Here is a 17,818-nt window from a genome sequence, read left to right on the forward strand (position 1 = left end):
GAAGAAGGGTGTTGAAGATGATTTGGAGGAGGGAAAAGTTGAAAATTTTCAACTGTGTTGAAGACTGACGGAGGGGACGCGTGGCGATGCATCATTTGCCCAAACGGGTGCGTGCGTTACACGCAGGAACAGGGCGCGTGACGCGCAGAAACGCGGTGAGAGAAGATGCAGATAGGGACACGTGGGTGATGCTGATTGGTTGTCCGGATTTTTATCCCATTAATACTTTGAACTCAATTATTTCATCGCAAAATAATTTTTTATTTTTTAAATTTTTTACCAAAATTCATGATTTTTTTGTCTATAAATAGAAACTTGGTTCATTTGATTTGGACACAGAAAAAAAAACAAATTTTTTCACTATAATAATCTTATTTTATCTTCCTATTAGTGTTAATCTTGAAGTATTAGTCTTTTTTAAGTGAAATGGATCCCAATAATCACTTCAACAACACCCAAAATTCTTCTAATCATCCAAACAATTATCAAAATCCCAATAATTATCAAAATCCAAATCAATTTTTCAACCAACATCCTCAAAACATACCTAATTTTGGTTTAACACCAAATTTCAACCAATCATCATTTGTTCCAAACTTTCATCCATATTATGGATCTATGCTGAGAAATTCATCTCAAACACCCCCGTTTAATGGTTACATGCCGATGATTAATGAAAATTTTCCGAGTGGTGGTACACCTAACTTTCCCGAATTTTCAACACAAATAACTATTGTTAATGAAGTCACTCCAAATTCAGATGATTCAACTCCTAAGAGCAAGAAAAACCATCATAGTGGGTGGAACACTGATCAAAATTTGGTGCTAATTAGTGGGTGGATTAAATTTGGAACAAGCAGTGTTGTCGGGAGAAACCAGAAAGGTGATACATATTGGGGTAAAATTGCTGACTATTGTAATGAGCATTGCTCATTCGATTCTCCGCGTGATGGAGCTGCATGTCGAAACCGTTTTAATTATATGAACAAAATACTGGGTAAATGGATTGGCGCTTATGAGGCCGCTAGGCGTTTGTAAGCAAGCGGTTGGTCAGAGAATGACGTTTTGGCAAAAGCGCAAGAAATATACGCATGTGGGAAGAATGTTCAATTCACTTTATTGGCAGAATGACAAGCTCTCCGTGATCAGCCACGTTATAATAGTCAATTAGGAGGAAATACTGGCTCAAGAAGTAGTGGATCTAAGAGATCTCACGAGAGTGATGCATGTGGCTCAAATTCTGTAGGATCTAGTGCTCGTCCTATGGGTAGGGAGGCAACTAAAAAAAAGGGTAAAAAAAAAGCAAGGAAACCTCGGAGGTGGTGGAAAGAATGGACTGAATTCAAACAATTATGGGAGAAAGAGCTTGAATAAATGGAGAAAATGACATTGATGCAACAAGAGGCTATCCAAGTGGAGAAAATGAAATTGTATCTACAGTTAAGTTTCGACGACCATCCCGATGACCGGAAGAAAAAAATGTTGGAAAAGTTGGCCTAAGAACTGTTTGATGATTAATTTCAAGCAAGTATTTGTCTGTAGTGTTTGCTTTAATTTTATTGCATTTGAATATGTCAGTTTTATTGTGTTTGAATATGTCAGTGTAGTGTTTGCTTTAATTTTATTGCGTTGATTTATGTCAGTGTAGTGTTTGTGACATTTAAATTATTGTATGTTATCATTATTGTATGCTAGTATCATTTTGGCAGTGTGGTACCAATCCCACATTATTGTCTGCTATATTTATCCGATAATTAATTCTATACAATATTTATTTCAACAAAAATATTGTTAAAAACAATATTTTATGGTGGGGTGGAGAAAGTGGTGGGGTAGAGTGTTGAATGAAAAAACTATTGGAGAGGGTAAAAGTTGAATGAATGTTAAACAAGTAAGTGGAAGAAAGAGAAAATGATGTGGAGTGTTGGGAAGTGAAAAAGAAGTGTTGAATTTAAGTAACCATTGTACATGGTCTTAGACTTGCATTAAGAACCATGTGTTCTCTTGTTGGTAATTGACATTGGAATGACATAAGGTACTTTGATGACTATGTGTATATATGCTATCTAGTTGCTATTCTATGTGATTAGATTAGTATGTCTATTTAGTAGGAATTGTGTAAGAGAATGTATGCTTATGTTATGCCTTACTTTAAATCAAGTGTTTAGTAGAGGATTTTATATACATAGAGTCTTTAGTCTTAGTTATTTGTTTAATTAAAGATGTATTTTTATAGAAAGAAATTTTGTATAAACATGTATTTTACTAATTAATGTTATTAGTAAGGTTTTGAAGTAATTTGTAATATCTTGAATTATATTTCATCTGCTGCGTAGTTTTTGAAAAAAAAAATTCTAAAGCAAGAATAAGATAAATATTGGGTTTGAGTGTTACATATATAAAACATCATCCTACCATGAAATTTTCAAAATTTTAAACATAAAATCTGCAACTTAAGTAGCGGGTAAAAATATTTTGATAATTTTGTATGGTACACGAGAAATGAGATAGAGTAAAGTAAATCTCCCATCATTTGTCCAAACAACAACCCATTAATCCCAAATCACACAATGTTGTTAGTTTTGTTTCTAGATAAAAAAAATCATGCATTTTTTTTATCATTATTTCTTTATATCTTTGTTTTTTTTTAAAAAAAAATTAGAATGTTATTTATTTTTTAATTCTAATTATAAAATTAAAATAAATGGAGTATATTGTTTTAATTATTAATAGAAATGTATTTTTTAAAATAATAATGAAGATATGCATTTTCAAATTTTCTTAACATTTCCTCCCAAAATTTAATATAATTTTTTTATGATTATAAATAGAAAAACTTAACACCATCAAATATGTCATATTATTTTTTTAACAAGTCAAAATTAGATAAAATATGTCATGTTACAAAGATTTTATAATAACTTCAAGTTGTTTTTCATCAATTTATATTAAATATTAAAATCATTTAGATAATGCTTTAGCTATCTAGAAATGCACAACAACTAAAAATAATAGACATCTAACAATTCTCCTAGGATTCTCCCCTTGGGGCCTTTTTTCTTTCTTAAAACTCAATATCTAGTTCGAAGATCAATTAATTTGAGAAGATCAATCTTACTGTCCATTTGTGAGAGGTCTATTTAAAGTCAATTTTTTTGCTGCAATGATTAGCCCACGTAAATTGAAATTATGTATGATCGAATTTCGAGACATTAAAATAAGCACACTCTAAAGTCTTACCGCCCATTTGTGAAAGGTCTATTTAAAGTCAATTTTTTGCTGCAATGATTAGGCCACGAAAATTGAAATTATGGATGATCGAATTTTGAGACATTAAAATAAACACACTCTAAAGTCTTAAAGCCAATACCACTGGATTAACTCACTCACTTGAGGTTTGTTCAATTGATATAGGGCAAACATGTGAAATTGTGTAGCTAGTAGCTAGGATTATTTAGGATTATTTTCATGAGGGTAGCTAGGATTATTTTCATGAGGGTAACTAGCATTTAAAATTGTCTCAAGAGTATTACTAAATTGGTACTGGTGACCACAACTATTTTCTATTTGGAAAACATGACCTGTAAGATTCTTGTCATACTTGAGTGGAGGCAAGCTTTGTTTAGACATTTTTTCTTGTGTCATCCTATTATTTTGGAAATAAAGCATTCTTAGTTGGTATCATTTGACATCATTGTTTTTCACTCTGACCTTGTGTGCGGTTGGGCCCTTTCTAATCCATTCCACCCCTTCTCATTTACTTGGATAATTTGGGTGATGTTCTGATTTACTTGATGAACTTAATTTTTTTTAGCAAAATAGGTTAGTGATTAGAAATTCACCTTAAAAATAAATAAGTGAAGTGTCTGGAATTTAAATTGACTAGGCGATTTCAGCATATATATTGTGATGTTCCTCTACTGAGTTAAGCTCGCGGAGACTGATTAAATTAATTTTTCAAACAATTAAGTTAAAAAGAAAATTACTACTATCATAATTAATTAGCTAGAAAAGTTTATTTTATTTTGATAAATCAATTTATATATGTCTAAGGCTCCACAAAAAATAGTTTAACACTAGTCCTCGTAAGTTAAACTTAGTTCTGTTGGTACGAATATTATAATGTAAAGATTAAAGTTTGAATCTCATCATTAAACTATTTAATAAAAAAAAAAATTAATCAAATTTTTCAATAGAGATTAATCGTGAAATTTGTAAATACTTTGCATGGTTATAAAAATAACACAAATAATTATAGGTAAGGAAATTTGGTCCCATTTTGTTAGCTTTTTTTTCTTCAAATTATTGACCTTCTTTCTTTATTTTGGTTTTTTCAAAGAATACTTGAGATGCAAGAGAAGGGATGAAAACCAAGGACAAAAACCAAAAGAAAAGGTGTATTGTTTACTATATTATTTCATAAAACATCTTAGGATTCTTCTCATGAGGCCAATTGAGTCAGAGGCAGTGAGCATTTAATAAAAATAATGACCCACTCTGCACTGTCTCATTGTGGTCGTGGACAGTTCAATTTAGTTTATGCACAAGACAAGACCACCCTACTCCTAACATGCATCTTCTGTTTTTTCTTAAATATAGAAAACTTTAAGAGTTTTATTTACCTTAATTTCTTACCTTAATTTTTTAAAGTAGTTCGGTAACTAAATTTTTTATATTAAAGTTAGTGGAGTATCTGATGTTTAAACTCTGACTCCTACGTATAAAATGTGATATCTTTATTAACTTTTTTTTAAGAAACTAAATTAATTCATCTAAATTGGCACAAGAGAGAATCAAACCTAAAATCTTAAGGAGGAGCAAACTCTCAGGTTCCAAGTTGATATCTCTATTAACTAAGTCAAGTTCACGGCGACTTCCAACGTATTTTTTGGTGTAAACCGGGTATCCTCTGTGCGCAACTGCAGAGACTAATCTCTCAAGCCTTGTGAGACCCAAATGGGTGGCAAACTCTCCCTAAGAAGTTTAACACTGTTGCATGTCCAAGCCAGGGATCGAACCCAAGACCTTGATTAAGCTAGAAGAGTCTCGCGCCATCTCATCTAAGTGTTATTCGGTCACTTCCAACATCTTTTGCTAATTACTCCTTGGAATGATTTTTCTAAGGAAATAAAATATCTATTTGTGCGTTTAGTGGAATGAAATAAGAATTGATAACTTACTTAACGCTTACTTTAACAATAAACAAGTCACGTACTATTTTGTCAAATTTATAGGTTGAAGACCAAAACTACATGTTCACGTATAAACAAGTCACTATATTTTCGTGAAATTTAAATTCATGTTCATTGCATTGAGAAGGTCAATTGTTGTGGTCTCTCTTATTTTGCTGTTGGAATGTAGCAAAACCCAACACTACATATGGCTGAAACAATGGCGCAACAATGCATTATTGGAGTTAAGTACAGACTAATGCAAACATTAAGGTGATTCAAATGAAACTGAATTTAAATTCCATGAAACAAATTCAGGTTGAATATTTTAGATAGGAAAAAAATGGTTGGAAAAATAGATTTCATTATGTTAATCATAATTTTTAACTAACGTTCAATTTACATTTAAGAAAATTATTTGGAATAAATTACATCGGAGATTATTTGAAAATATTGGAATAAAATATTTTTTCTTACAAAGTTTCTATCCTTGTTTGGAGGTTGTTCATCAATAAATTGTCGACAAAAATATAATTTGATCTGTAGTTGTCTGGTTCATTTGGATATTTTATATTGTGTAGGTGAATATGGAAAGATGAAACTTTTAATTATTTGTTTTCTTTAATGTGTTTTTTTTTACACTCTTTGGCGAGAGTTTCTTAATTTGTTAGATGTATCGTATCTTAGTGTTTTTTCTATTGATGTATAGTTTCAAGCTATGCAATTTTGTAGTGGTTATTTATATGGGAAAGGCGTTCGCCATTGTTTACAAGTAATTTAATTGGTTTGCTGTTGCAAAATTTGGAAAGAAAGAAATAATGTGTGTTTGCTCATAAATAGATGACGGTATATACTTTATATTGATCTTTTATTTGATAAAGTTAAAACTCTTGTTTGATGATGGTTGAAAGCAAAAAAAAAAAATTAACCTATGATTTGAATAATTGGTGGTACATGATGACTCCGAGACATATGATGTTTTTAAAGTCCTTTTAGCGTCTTTTATAATTAGTTTTGAGTCGTTTTGAGCCATTTAAGAACGGTTTTAGTCAAGTTTTCAAGAAATTAAATATTTGGATGCATAGCTCAGAAAACAGGTTTTTCAAGCCAATAATATGGAGAATTTTGGAATACACCTAACACTGCTGCCTGCGCCTCGCAACTTTGAAGAAAAGCAAGAGTGTCAGGTTATGTTGGTTGCGCCTCGCGCAACATCGTTACATCAAATCAGGATTTCATGTTCTTCTATAAATAGGGACTTCCATAATTAACATAGAGGTCGATTTTCAGAGAGAAAACACACACACAAAAAACATGTTTTTGAGAAAGCTAGGGTTGGAGATTCATCCTGGAAGGAGGATTCAACACATTTTTTTTTCGAACTCATGATTCAACACATTTGTTCATCTTGATTAATGTATTCTTTCTTCAAACTTATTGCTATAATTAATATTTTTTTTGGGTACATTGCTATAATTAATTAAATTATGAGTAGTTAATTAAGTCTTTTATTGAGGTTCATTAGATGATCTTCCTTAGATCAATTTGGAACATGTAAACTTATGAGGATCCGAGTGTTGCAATTTTAATTTTGTCATTATTTAGTTATCTCTGTGTCTAATGCTTTTATGAATTACAACCTTATAAATTGTTTTTAGGAATCAATTGATTAGTAACCCTAACTATTGAAACTTGAATCTGAGATAATTGTTCGGTCAATAATTACTTTAGACATATTGAATTATTATACTTTGATAAAAGGAATTAACGTTCGATAAAACGTTCTATGATTTTGAATTCACCTAAGACATTAGGGTATTATTATTAGTTCTTAGTCATTAACATTTGCTTGGGCTATTTTGTTAATTCATCGTAATAACAAGAGTGAAATTGTAATCTAAGGCCTGGTTTTCAGCTCGGTGCTAAAAAAGTGGTGCGGGGTCAGGGCGGGCCAAGTTGGCCAACAGACATTTTATTTTTTTCGTCATAGGACTTTAGATGAAAAATGAAGGAAATGGTTTAACTTTACGGATGAGTTCAATCCAAGTTTTTGTTTCTCTTTACATTTTTAGACCCAAAATAAGAAAGGTTAAACTAAAAGTTACTTGTATTATATTTATTCCCAATCCAATTTATTTTGACACTTATTTAGGTGGTTAAATTTATTTTGAGACTTGTTTAGTGTTGTTGAGTTTTTATTGGTGCTTTATTTTATTGAGACTTCTTTATTTTGAATAATGACATTGATATTGCGAGGATGTAGCGAATTCAAACTAAATTAACTATTAATAATTTACATGAACCAATTTGGTTCCATGTTGAGTTATTAATTATTTCTATTTGCTACAAGATTTGCGTTGCTAATCTTTTGAGTTATTTTTTATTATGCGTTGTTGAAAAATATTGTTTTTTTTATTTAAAAAAATAGTAAATTAAATAGTAAATCTATAAGTATAAATTAAAAAAAATAAAAAATTGTTTGTCGGTCCTGCCCGCCAACCCACAAACTCGTTAGTAAACTGGGCACACTTAACTTTTAAGCTCACATGTTTAAATTGGTCCATCCTATTTCATTTTTAGACGGGTTTAAGCAGGTTGGACCTAAACTGGGCGTTCTGCTTTGCCACCCCTACTTTGGAGAATTACTTTTACCACTCTATTGCATTTCTTGAGTGCCTTACGAATTTACCAAAATAGTCCATCCGCTACTTAAGTAGTAGATTATACGTTTAAAATCTTGAAATTTTCACGGCAGGAGGATTTTTTTTAATTAAAAATCTCATTTTTATCAATTCTCTACTTAATTACTGGATTCTGTCTGTTACTTAAGTAGCGAATGTTATAAAAGGAGAAAATTTCATGTTAGGATGGTGATTTTTTCCTCAAATTTCACATTTTTATAATGTCCGCTACTTAAGTAACGGATGTTATAAAAGTAAATTTTTAGATAGGTTGTTTTTTCTAGAAATTTCTCATTATTACAACATAAGCTACTTAAAAAATGCATGAGTAAACTAGAAAACGCACAGGACTTGCAAATAACCTATAAAAGACAAAAAGTAAATCTCCTAGTTTGAACTTGCATTTGAGATTAGGGATGAGCATCATGGATAAACCAAAATAACCGTCCATAACCAATCCATAACCAAATATCATAACCAGTTATTAAAACCAAATATCATAACCGGTTTGATTTTCACAAAACTGGTTATAAAACCAGTTATGTCCATAACCACTTTTATAACCGGTTTTTGCTTTTAAAAACCGGTTTTTGGTTTAATAACTGTTTTTTTCCTTTCCAAAACTAGTTTTTCCAAAATTCGGTTTTTGAGGAAAAAAGTTTTTGATCTTTTTTCGGGAAAACGTTTTCGGTTCTTTCAAGAGAAAAAGTTCCCGATTATTTTTGTGAATAAAGTTTCGATTTCAGATAAAAAACAATTCTGGAGTTTTTTCGGGAAAAAAGTGTCTGATATTGTATTCGGGAAAAAAAGTTCCCGATTTTTTCCGGAAAAAAGTTTTCGATCTTTTTTTGGGAAAAAATTTATGATTTTTTTTTTCTGAAAAAAGTTCCCGATTTTTCCGTAAAAAAGTTTCCGATTTTTTTCGGTAAAAAAAATTCGGAAAAAAAAGTTCCCGGTTTTTTCGGGGAAAAAAGTTTTGATTTTAGATAAAAACAATTCCAGAGTTTTTTTTTGGAAAAAAAATTCGATCTTTTTTCGAGAAAAAGTTCCGATCTTTTATTCGGAAAAAAGTTTCAGATATTTTTCGGAAAAAAGTTTTCGATATTTTTCGGAAAAAAAGTTCCCGATTTTTCGGGGAAAAGTGTTTCGATTTCCAAGAAAAAAAAATTATCAATTTTTTCTAGAAAAATTGATTTGAATTTGAACTTTGAGAAATTTGGATATAAAATTTGGTTGTGGTTATCCATCAATTGGTTATTATATCCAAATTAAAAAAATAGGTTTGGTTATAAATCCCAAACATAATTAACCAGTTTTTAAAATTGGATATGAATTTGGTTATGGTTAATTCATGATAACCGGATAAAATGAGCCACCTATTTGAGATTGTAAGAAGAGTATAAGGATGCAGTGTGTAACGGTCCAGCTAAGACTACGTTGGCAAACATCATTATCATTGCCCATTCACCATGTTCACATTTTGGTTGTATCTTTCTCTTCTCCACAACACAATCCTTCATCATTGCATTATACTAACCTTTGATTCTCTTGCATGCCCAACACGCGTCTCCACCTGTTCATCTTCTTGTCTCTTGCATTGCATTTCCACCCTTTTATTTTTTTACAATTTATTACTCTTCTAATCATCTTTATAAGAAACAATTCACTTTTTAGATTCATTGAATAACTGATATTTCTTGTCTAGATTAGATGAAATATACACTAGTTATTAAACAAATCTAAAAAAATCATTTATTTCTTATAAAAATGATTGGAGGAACTATATTACTTTGTACTAAAAACTCAATCCTCGAAACCTTAATTCAACCGACAATATCGATATGTATTAATTTGGAGGTTTACATTCGAGTTCAAACTCGACATTTCATTGTACATGCAATGAGTTTTAGTAATATTTTGTCAATTCATCTACGAACAAAAGAAAAACTCACAACTATTTAATCATATCACATCATTGTGATTTTATATTGAATGTATCTGTAAAAAATATTACACTATTAGTGTATACAAATTAAATTCTACTATTATTATTGGTGAACATTGTGCATATCTTATTTGGATACATGCTAGTATAATGGTGACTTGTATAATTCTAGTAGGTCTAAAAATTAATAAACATTAAATAAGATGTTTACAGAAGAATTCATCATTTTCTTAACCACTTCAACCCTTTTCTTGGGAGCGGTTATGGTGCATAAGCGAATTCCTTATGCACCATGTATAAATAACACACAACATTTCACGGCAAAATAGTTTTGGATTACAACCCTCTGAAACTATTCCACAGTAAAAATGATTTTGACATGATTAAGTATATCTAATGTGAAACCATTCCACAGCAAAATTTGTTTTGGCATGATTTTAGTTTAAAACTAACTAAGAAGCAATCTGATGATGTTCAGGGGTTGTTGTTGTTGATTTTATGGTGGGAAATGGTGCGTTTGGAGATTTGTTAGATTCAATTTGATGGTGGAGATTTGTTTATGCACCATGCATAAGTTTATTCCTTATGCATAATAACTCATGCCTCATTTTCGCAACCAACCACGACAAATTTTTTTTTATCTTATTTTGTTTTGTTACTATAATATTGATATGAAGTTTTCACCGTTGTTAGTGATGAGTAATCTCTACATGGAACCCGTGGAGCACACAAGGTGGATTCTTCTCTCTCAACCGAATTTTTTCCATACACATGAGTCAGAAATCGAACTCCTGACCACATGCTTAAGAAGATCAAGACCTATCACTTGAACGGTACATAAACAATTCTCCACCCTACAACTAATCTATCTTTTACCACCTTAACTATGTACAGTCATGTTTCCTTATTTAGATATTAGATTCACTTTTATTCCTGTCTTCCACTTTTCTTATTATTTTATTTTTTGTGACTATGAAATATTATTAATATTATTATTTAATATAAAACCAAAACAGGAAAAGTATATTAAGACTAGTATATATAGAGAGAGAAACACAAGGTGGAAAATAAATAAAATAATTTAATTGTCTTCCTTTTTATGCAAAAAAAAAAAATGGAAAAATCATATACCCTTTTGTTGTTTTTTCTCCTTATTTCAGACCTCCTTTATTGATGATGGTCTTGGTCAGTTTCTCCTTTTTCTCTTCTGCAAAGTTTTAAGAAAAAGAACTGCACCAACTAAACCTTCTTTTTCAACTTTTTTTGAGGTTTGGTTTTTTTTTTTTTTCCAATCAAAAACCTTAAACAAAAAAGTTAGTCATGTCAGGTTTGTATAATCAGAACTTCTCACATGCTAGAGCTGCTTCTCCTCAGATTAGAACCAGCTCAGAAGTTGATAGGTATAGGACTATACTTTTCTTTTTTATTCTAAGATCAATTTTCATAAAAAAGATTCAAGCTTTATATATAAGAATTAAAAGGGTTGTTTTTTTTTGGATTTAGTTGTATTTTTTATTTGTTTTGAGTAAATTTATGTTCTTTTGATTCAAAAATGAAAAGGGTTGTTGTTGTTTGTTGTTTTTTGTTTTTGCAGTCAGTATCTATCAGAGTTGCTGGCAGAACATCAGAAGCTTGGTCCTTTTTTGCAAGTGCTGCCTATATGTAGCCGCCTCTTGAATCAAGGTCTGTTCATGTTTGTTTATGTTTGTGGATCTATTTTTTTGGATTTTTTTTTTGTCTTCAACTTGATGTCTATGATAGCATGTTTGATTGATGTTTGTGCTTAGATCATGTCAATGGTTCAGATAGTGTTGATCATGCTTTGATTGCTCTCTCTACCATCTATCATTTTGGTGGCACTATTCCCTTTTCGCTTCACTTCACTTGATATTGATGTTTTCTTTGGTGTGGAAATGAAACTAAATGAAATGAAAAAATTGTCTCTTATTTGATGTTGTCTTAACATTGGATGAAATGTACCTTGTTAGTCTTAACCTTTACAAGAAGTGGTAAATTTGACGGTGAGTGTTCCAACCTCAAGTCCGTCGTAGTGCTCTTCTGAGGTATTGTCTGTTTTGGGCCTTATGTGAGAATGTGAGGCTTTGTGATTATCTGAGTCAAGTTTGGTATCTATTCTTAGGGGTTAATTTGAGCATCTCTTTGACTAAAAGATGATTTTGTCCATACAAGGCATGAACTTGAATTATTGGTATTTCTGGAAGTCACGATTTTGGTCGTAGAATGAAGATCGGATGATTCGGATATCAATTTGTATTTTAAATCACGATTTGTTCGATCTCCATCTAACGACCAACATCTGCAGTGACTTCGGCTTGTCTCTAACCTCTTTTTCTTGGCACAATCTGTCATTTGATCTCTATTTGTTTCTCTATTTTTATTTATTTAAAAATTCCATCTCCATTCATTTTCTATGATTTTCAACTTTATACATTGGTTTCTGATTACAATGTTATATGTGCAGAAATATTAAGAGTTTCTGGAATGTTGTCCAACCAAGGTTTTGGTGACTTTGATAGACTGCAGCATAGAAGTCCTAGTCCTATGGCTTCTTCAAACCTCATGTCAAATGTCTCCGGGACAGGAATGGGAGCATGGAATAGTCTTCAGCAGGAGGTAAATGCTTTAAAATTATTAATTGTTGCATCTTAATTCTTAACTTGATATGCTCAAGTTTTAATTATATTATTTGTATGCTTAGATGCACATTTTCCTTTTGCTATGATATGATCTCGGTAATAAATGCATATATAATGCTTGTCTAATTCCTAACTTTGGACATTTTTCTAAAATTTCATCATCTAACTCGATAGTGAAATGTGATGTGAGAAGCATTCAACTCGTGACGTATAACACTCATTCTTTGTAATTCAATGCCATACGGTGAGGTTTAAGGCCACAATACTTAGAAATCATACTCTTTTGTTCTTGAAAGAAGTTTCTTGCAAAATGGGTATGAGTCTCTGACGTTAGATGGGTTGCTCGGCTGTTGATATGAATGATTTTTTGGATGTTATTAGGAAAGGCAAAATACTAAAGTAGCTTTTCCGCGCTCTTGATGGACTGTTTGTCTGCTGCCCCACCGAGTGAATCAAATAAGGAGAGGCCTATTAATGACCGAGTCACTCTTATACTTCTCCTCACGTCACCCCCTTCTCACATAAAGAGAGAAGACCATGAGGCGTGTCGTAAGGCCCAAGAGTGATCGTTGATTGTTACTAAAAATTCTTATTAATTAATTCATAGGTAGGATTGTTTATATATAGTAATCCTTATCTATATTAATATATTAAACTCCTAATCCTAATTAAAAAGGAAACAGATCACGATGTATGAAGAATATGAAAACTAGTCCTAATAGACTATCATAGATACTCCTCACATATTTTATGATAGAGTAATAATGTAATGTGAAGAAATATTTTTCTGATATTCTCACTTTTACCATGAGGCTAAAGCTTACTAACCCGTAAGGGTAGCTCAGTTTGTAGCTACTAGGGATATTATTGGAGGGGCTGGGGTTCGAACCCCGGATTCCCCACTTATCCACATTTATAGTGTGAGTCTAGCCACTAGGCTACTAGACCAAAAACAAAAAGCTTACTAAACTTCAATCTTGTTACAAATTAATTCTTAAGGTAGTATAACTGAAGGAGGATATGAAAATGGGGTGAACTGACCCGGAGATAGTTTCAAAAGCGACAAACAAAAACCCATTCATAAAGTGAGAACCTGAGATGGAAAAAGCTGGCCAAATTTTGTACGCAACTGACGAGAAGAAAGAAAAACGACATGGAGTTAATGACAGTGTTACACACTAGAGTTCCTGATTTTAGGTAATTTGATAGAAGGTGGCGACAAGACAAGTCACGGAGGATAAAACCACTATTATACCATGTTGAAGTTCCATGGTTGGTCTTTTAGGTTTAAAGGGAAAAAAAGAAATACTCAAAATAATAAAATAATATTGATATGCATGATATGCCGGATGTTGTTACACTAGGAAAAAAATCTAATCCTTATTTATACTAATGCCATAGTATTAATCCTAATTACATTAGGTGATAAATCATGATATATAAAGAAATACAGACATTAATCTTTAGGGATAAGATACGATATTATGATATGTTTAATGATAGAATGATAATATGAAGGGATATTTATCAGATACTCTAAAATATTAGTGGAAAATATTAAAATCAACTGACGTTAAGTAAGAGGATAAAGAGCATTATTAAAGTTTAAACATGTGCATTTGTTAAACCATTAGGAATTATAAATATCACAATAAAAACAAATATTCGCTTAACACAAGCCTGCGTGTAAATATGTGAGTATTATTTATTTATTTATTTTTGCGTTAACCCTCCGGTTTCCAAGGGAAGGGGCCCTGGTAATCTAGGGTTCGGCCGTGAGGTAAGTAAACTTTGGCCAAGAATTGTTCCTCCCAGGAATTGAACTAGGGTTCTCCCGAACGATTCGTCCTAAGGGGAGCTCATTAACCACCTGAGCCAATCACTTGGTTTATGTGAGATGTGAGTGTTATTTTGATAAAAGGAAATTTTTTATTAGAGAATAGTAGAAATGTATATGGGTCAGTATTAAAGATAAATCCATTCATTTGCATTTACCTGACAGCTTACGCTTCTGGGATGGTTGGTTCATGACAGACAGATAAACACCTAAAATATTTCAGTTAACTGAAGTTCTCACTTAGCATATCCACTCTGACCAAATTTGTTGAAAGGAACAATACTTTTGAGTTTCACTCTGGTTGGTTTGAATGCTAAGTGTGACAAAGCTGAATACAAATCTGGGGTAAGGAAAAACTACAGTTGTTATGAACCAAATATCCCAAAAGCTTTAGCTATTAGGTGAAAAGACCATTTTATATCATATTTCTAAGTTCTGAAACACGCCATTTGGAGTTCACGGTAACACACTAGACACGGCACATACTTGACTGAAAACTAGGATGAAAGTTTATGCCTGAAGTGAAGTTTGGAAGAAATATAAAAAAGTGAAAGGATATCTAGTCAACTAGTGCCTCCCATGTACAAATAAGATTTCAACTTTTGTTGGTTCCCTAGATCGACAATGGTGGTTGCTTCTTGATTTTCATTTTTAAGCAAAAAGCCTTATAATTTTTTCTTGTTTACCATAGTTACTTTCATATTCTAGGAATTCACATTACTTTGTTTGATAAATACAGAGATTATGTGGACCACCTGGAATGAATATGGACTGGCAAAGTGCACCTGCAAGTCCTAGTTCATTCACTGTCAAGAGAATATTGCGCTTGGAAATTCCAGTAGATACATTCCCCAATGTAAGCTTTTATAGAGATGCCGTTTATAGTAAATCAAATTTGATTGCTAAATTAGACACCTTTATTTGTTCCTTTTGGGAGTGAAAGCTCTATTATCAACTATAAGTAATAGAAATATGTTGCTTCTTATTGCATTAGTTTAATTTTGTTGGAAGACTTCTGGGACCTAGAGGCAATTCTTTGAAACGGGTTGAAGCTACTACTGGTTGCCGCGTGTATATTAGAGGAAAAGGGTCAATAAAAGATCCCGACAAGGTAATGAACACAAGCATAACTTTCCATGTTATATATTTCAAAATTCATAAAAGATATGGTGCATTTCTTCATTGATTTGAATACTCAATTATACTTGTATCAACTGAGATTTTTATTGAATTTTTCAATCTTAAGGAAGAAAAATTACGAGGAAGACCAGGCTATGAGCATCTCAATGAACCTCTACACATATTGATTGAGGCTGATTTACCTGCTAATGTTGTTGACATAAGGCTCAGACAGGCTCAGGAAGTCATAGAAGAACTACTCAAACCTGTGGTATGTTCATTCAACCTATATCTTTCTCAGCTATGCACGATGAACTGACTACAATTTCTCCTTCACTTTGTCCAACAGAAAACTAAAAAGATGCAACTTATCTTTAGTATTTCTGGATTGTTATTTTTTTTGCATTTTCCATCATTTAGGGTACTTGATAACATGATCTATGAAACCATATCAATTATCAATAAATGATTATCAAAATTCACAAAAGAGATACTTGTTAGTTAATTCATATATCAGTGGTGAAAGTTTTTTTAATTTTGTCTTGGATGTTAATGTTTCATACTCAGGATGAGTCACAAGACTTCATTAAGAGGCAGCAGCTTCGCGAATTAGCTCTACTGAATTCAAATTTCAGAGAAGAGAGTCCAGGGCCAAGTGGCAGTGTGTCCCCATTCAATTCAAGTGGAATGAAACGTGCAAAGCCGGGTCGTTAAAATGCGTCTTTGATGGTGTATATGGATGTTGTGGTCCTCCAGCTATTCATTGCTGATAATATGTTCCAGCACATGTCTCACTCAATGCAGCTATGAAAAGAATAGGCTAACAATGCTTTCTGGTTAGCATTCTGGTGGTTTTCCCTACCTTTTCTTTGAACAGAAAGGAGACAGCTGGAATGATGAATTTCTTAAAGAGAAAATTTTATATAATTGGGTATTGAAAATAGGTTTTGTTCAAATCAACCCTTTTTTTTTTCCTTTCCTTTTAAACTCAATACATTCATTGGATTTATTCTTGAGTCAGTTACTTTTGAGAAGTGTGGAATATATATATACATGTCATGGTGATGGTAAAGTTACAGGCCTTGAGAAGTGTTGTTGGCATGTGTCATGTGTCAAAGTGTCATGGTATTTTAATATTTATGTAAGTTATATAGCATAGGTTGGATTCATTTTTGTTGTTTGTCACAAGAATTTGTATTCTCTTCCAAGAGATATGTACCGTAGTTGGAATGATGATGCATCTCAGATGAACATCTTACCATGTACCATGGGATAAAAGTTGTATTTTGTCTATATACAATGGTACTATAAATGTTCTGCAAATTCTTTTAGATTTTCTGGCCATTTTGATTGGAAAAGGATAGGAATGTTGCCATTTTTCTGATGTGCGTATGTTAAAATTCACTTGCAAGTTACATGCTTAAATCACCGTTCAACCTTGATTGAATAGTCCACATCTGCAACAACGTGAATGCATGACCGTAGACAATACATTTTCATAAAGAAATGTCCTGACTACATGACTGCATTGAAAACGCGACTGCACGGAATCCGGATCCTATGTATAACATCGCCTTTGATGCTAATGTGTAAAGCACATACACCCTTGGTGTCTTAGAAAGGGTGTCTTGGATGCGAGACAAACCTATGACATGGATTGGGGACTGTTCTGATGGGAAGACGAGCATTTCTTTATGGTATAGTTTTGTTGTTGTAAATCTCTTGGCTTATAAAAGAAAATCTGATTTCCAATGTAGTGACATCTAAACGGAAAGTTGGATCATCTCCTTTAATATCCTCTACATCTCTCTCCTTCCTTTTTATTTCTCTCCATGAAAAGTTTAAAAGTAATCATGAGAGATAGTGAAATTAAGAGAGAGATAAAGAGAATGAGAGATGTAAAAGAGTGTGAAGATGATCCAAATTCCTTTATTTACATAGTACAAAAAAAGTTGATGAAATTTTAATTTTTTTGACTAAAGAAAAACGTATTGAAAATTTATCAACCATTTAATTACATTTTTCTTTGAATTTTTATACATACTAGGGATGACAATGAACCGAGGTAACATAGTTCGAGACTCGATTCGATAATTAATTCGTTGAACTTGATTCATGAACCAAATATTTAAAGTTCATTAACTAAATGATATATATAGTTCGACTCATTTGATTCATGAGTTAACTCGATTCGATTATATACATCCATTTAACAAATATGTGGTGTTTAAGCGTAAATTGGCTTAACTCTGTACTATTGGCATTAGTGTTCGAGTGCGTTTGATCTGCTAAAAAATAGGGGACTAAACTGAACAATTTTTGTTGTACCTTGTTTGATTTAAAACTGGTTATGGGACCAAACAAATTAGGCAGCAAGGGACATGACAAAAACAAGAATTTTTGTCCCT

The 17,818-nt window shown here is 32.0% G+C and overlaps 1 protein-coding gene and 1 pseudogene across 1 annotated transcript; both read left to right on the top strand.

Annotated features, from left to right (window-relative positions):
• The first annotated feature begins 426 nt into the window (after positions 1 to 426).
• Positions 427 to 1,500, top strand: LOC123891867 (annotated as a pseudogene).
• A 9,347-nt stretch (positions 1,501 to 10,847) lies between these two features.
• On the top strand, positions 10,848 to 16,741 carry LOC123889423 (KH domain-containing protein At3g08620-like). The gene is made up of 7 exons (XM_045938766.1): positions 10,848 to 11,197; positions 11,392 to 11,480; positions 12,280 to 12,431; positions 15,031 to 15,147; positions 15,286 to 15,402; positions 15,538 to 15,681; positions 15,978 to 16,741. The coding sequence occupies exons 1-7, from the start codon at positions 11,118 to 11,120 to the stop codon at positions 16,122 to 16,124; spliced, it is 846 nt and encodes a 281-aa protein (XP_045794722.1). The 5' UTR covers positions 10,848 to 11,117; the 3' UTR covers positions 16,125 to 16,741.
• Positions 16,742 to 17,818: the final 1,077 nt, after the last annotated feature.

Source organism: Trifolium pratense, linkage group LG6 (genome assembly GCF_020283565.1).
Source record: "Trifolium pratense cultivar HEN17-A07 linkage group LG6, ARS_RC_1.1, whole genome shotgun sequence".
Taxonomy (NCBI): Eukaryota; Viridiplantae; Streptophyta; class Magnoliopsida; order Fabales; family Fabaceae; genus Trifolium; species Trifolium pratense.

Excerpts from the sequence above, each read along its gene's own strand:
- LOC123889423 (XM_045938766.1), top strand. The coding sequence starts at position 11,118 with ATGTCAGGTTTGTATAATCAGAACTTCTCACATGCTAGAGCTGCTTCT. Across the intron at positions 12,432-15,030 it reads GGAATAGTCTTCAGCAGGAG|AGATTATGTGGACCACCTGG; the intron begins GTAAATGCTTTA and ends TGATAAATACAG. Across the intron at positions 15,148-15,285 it reads CAGTAGATACATTCCCCAAT|TTTAATTTTGTTGGAAGACT; the intron begins GTAAGCTTTTAT and ends TTATTGCATTAG.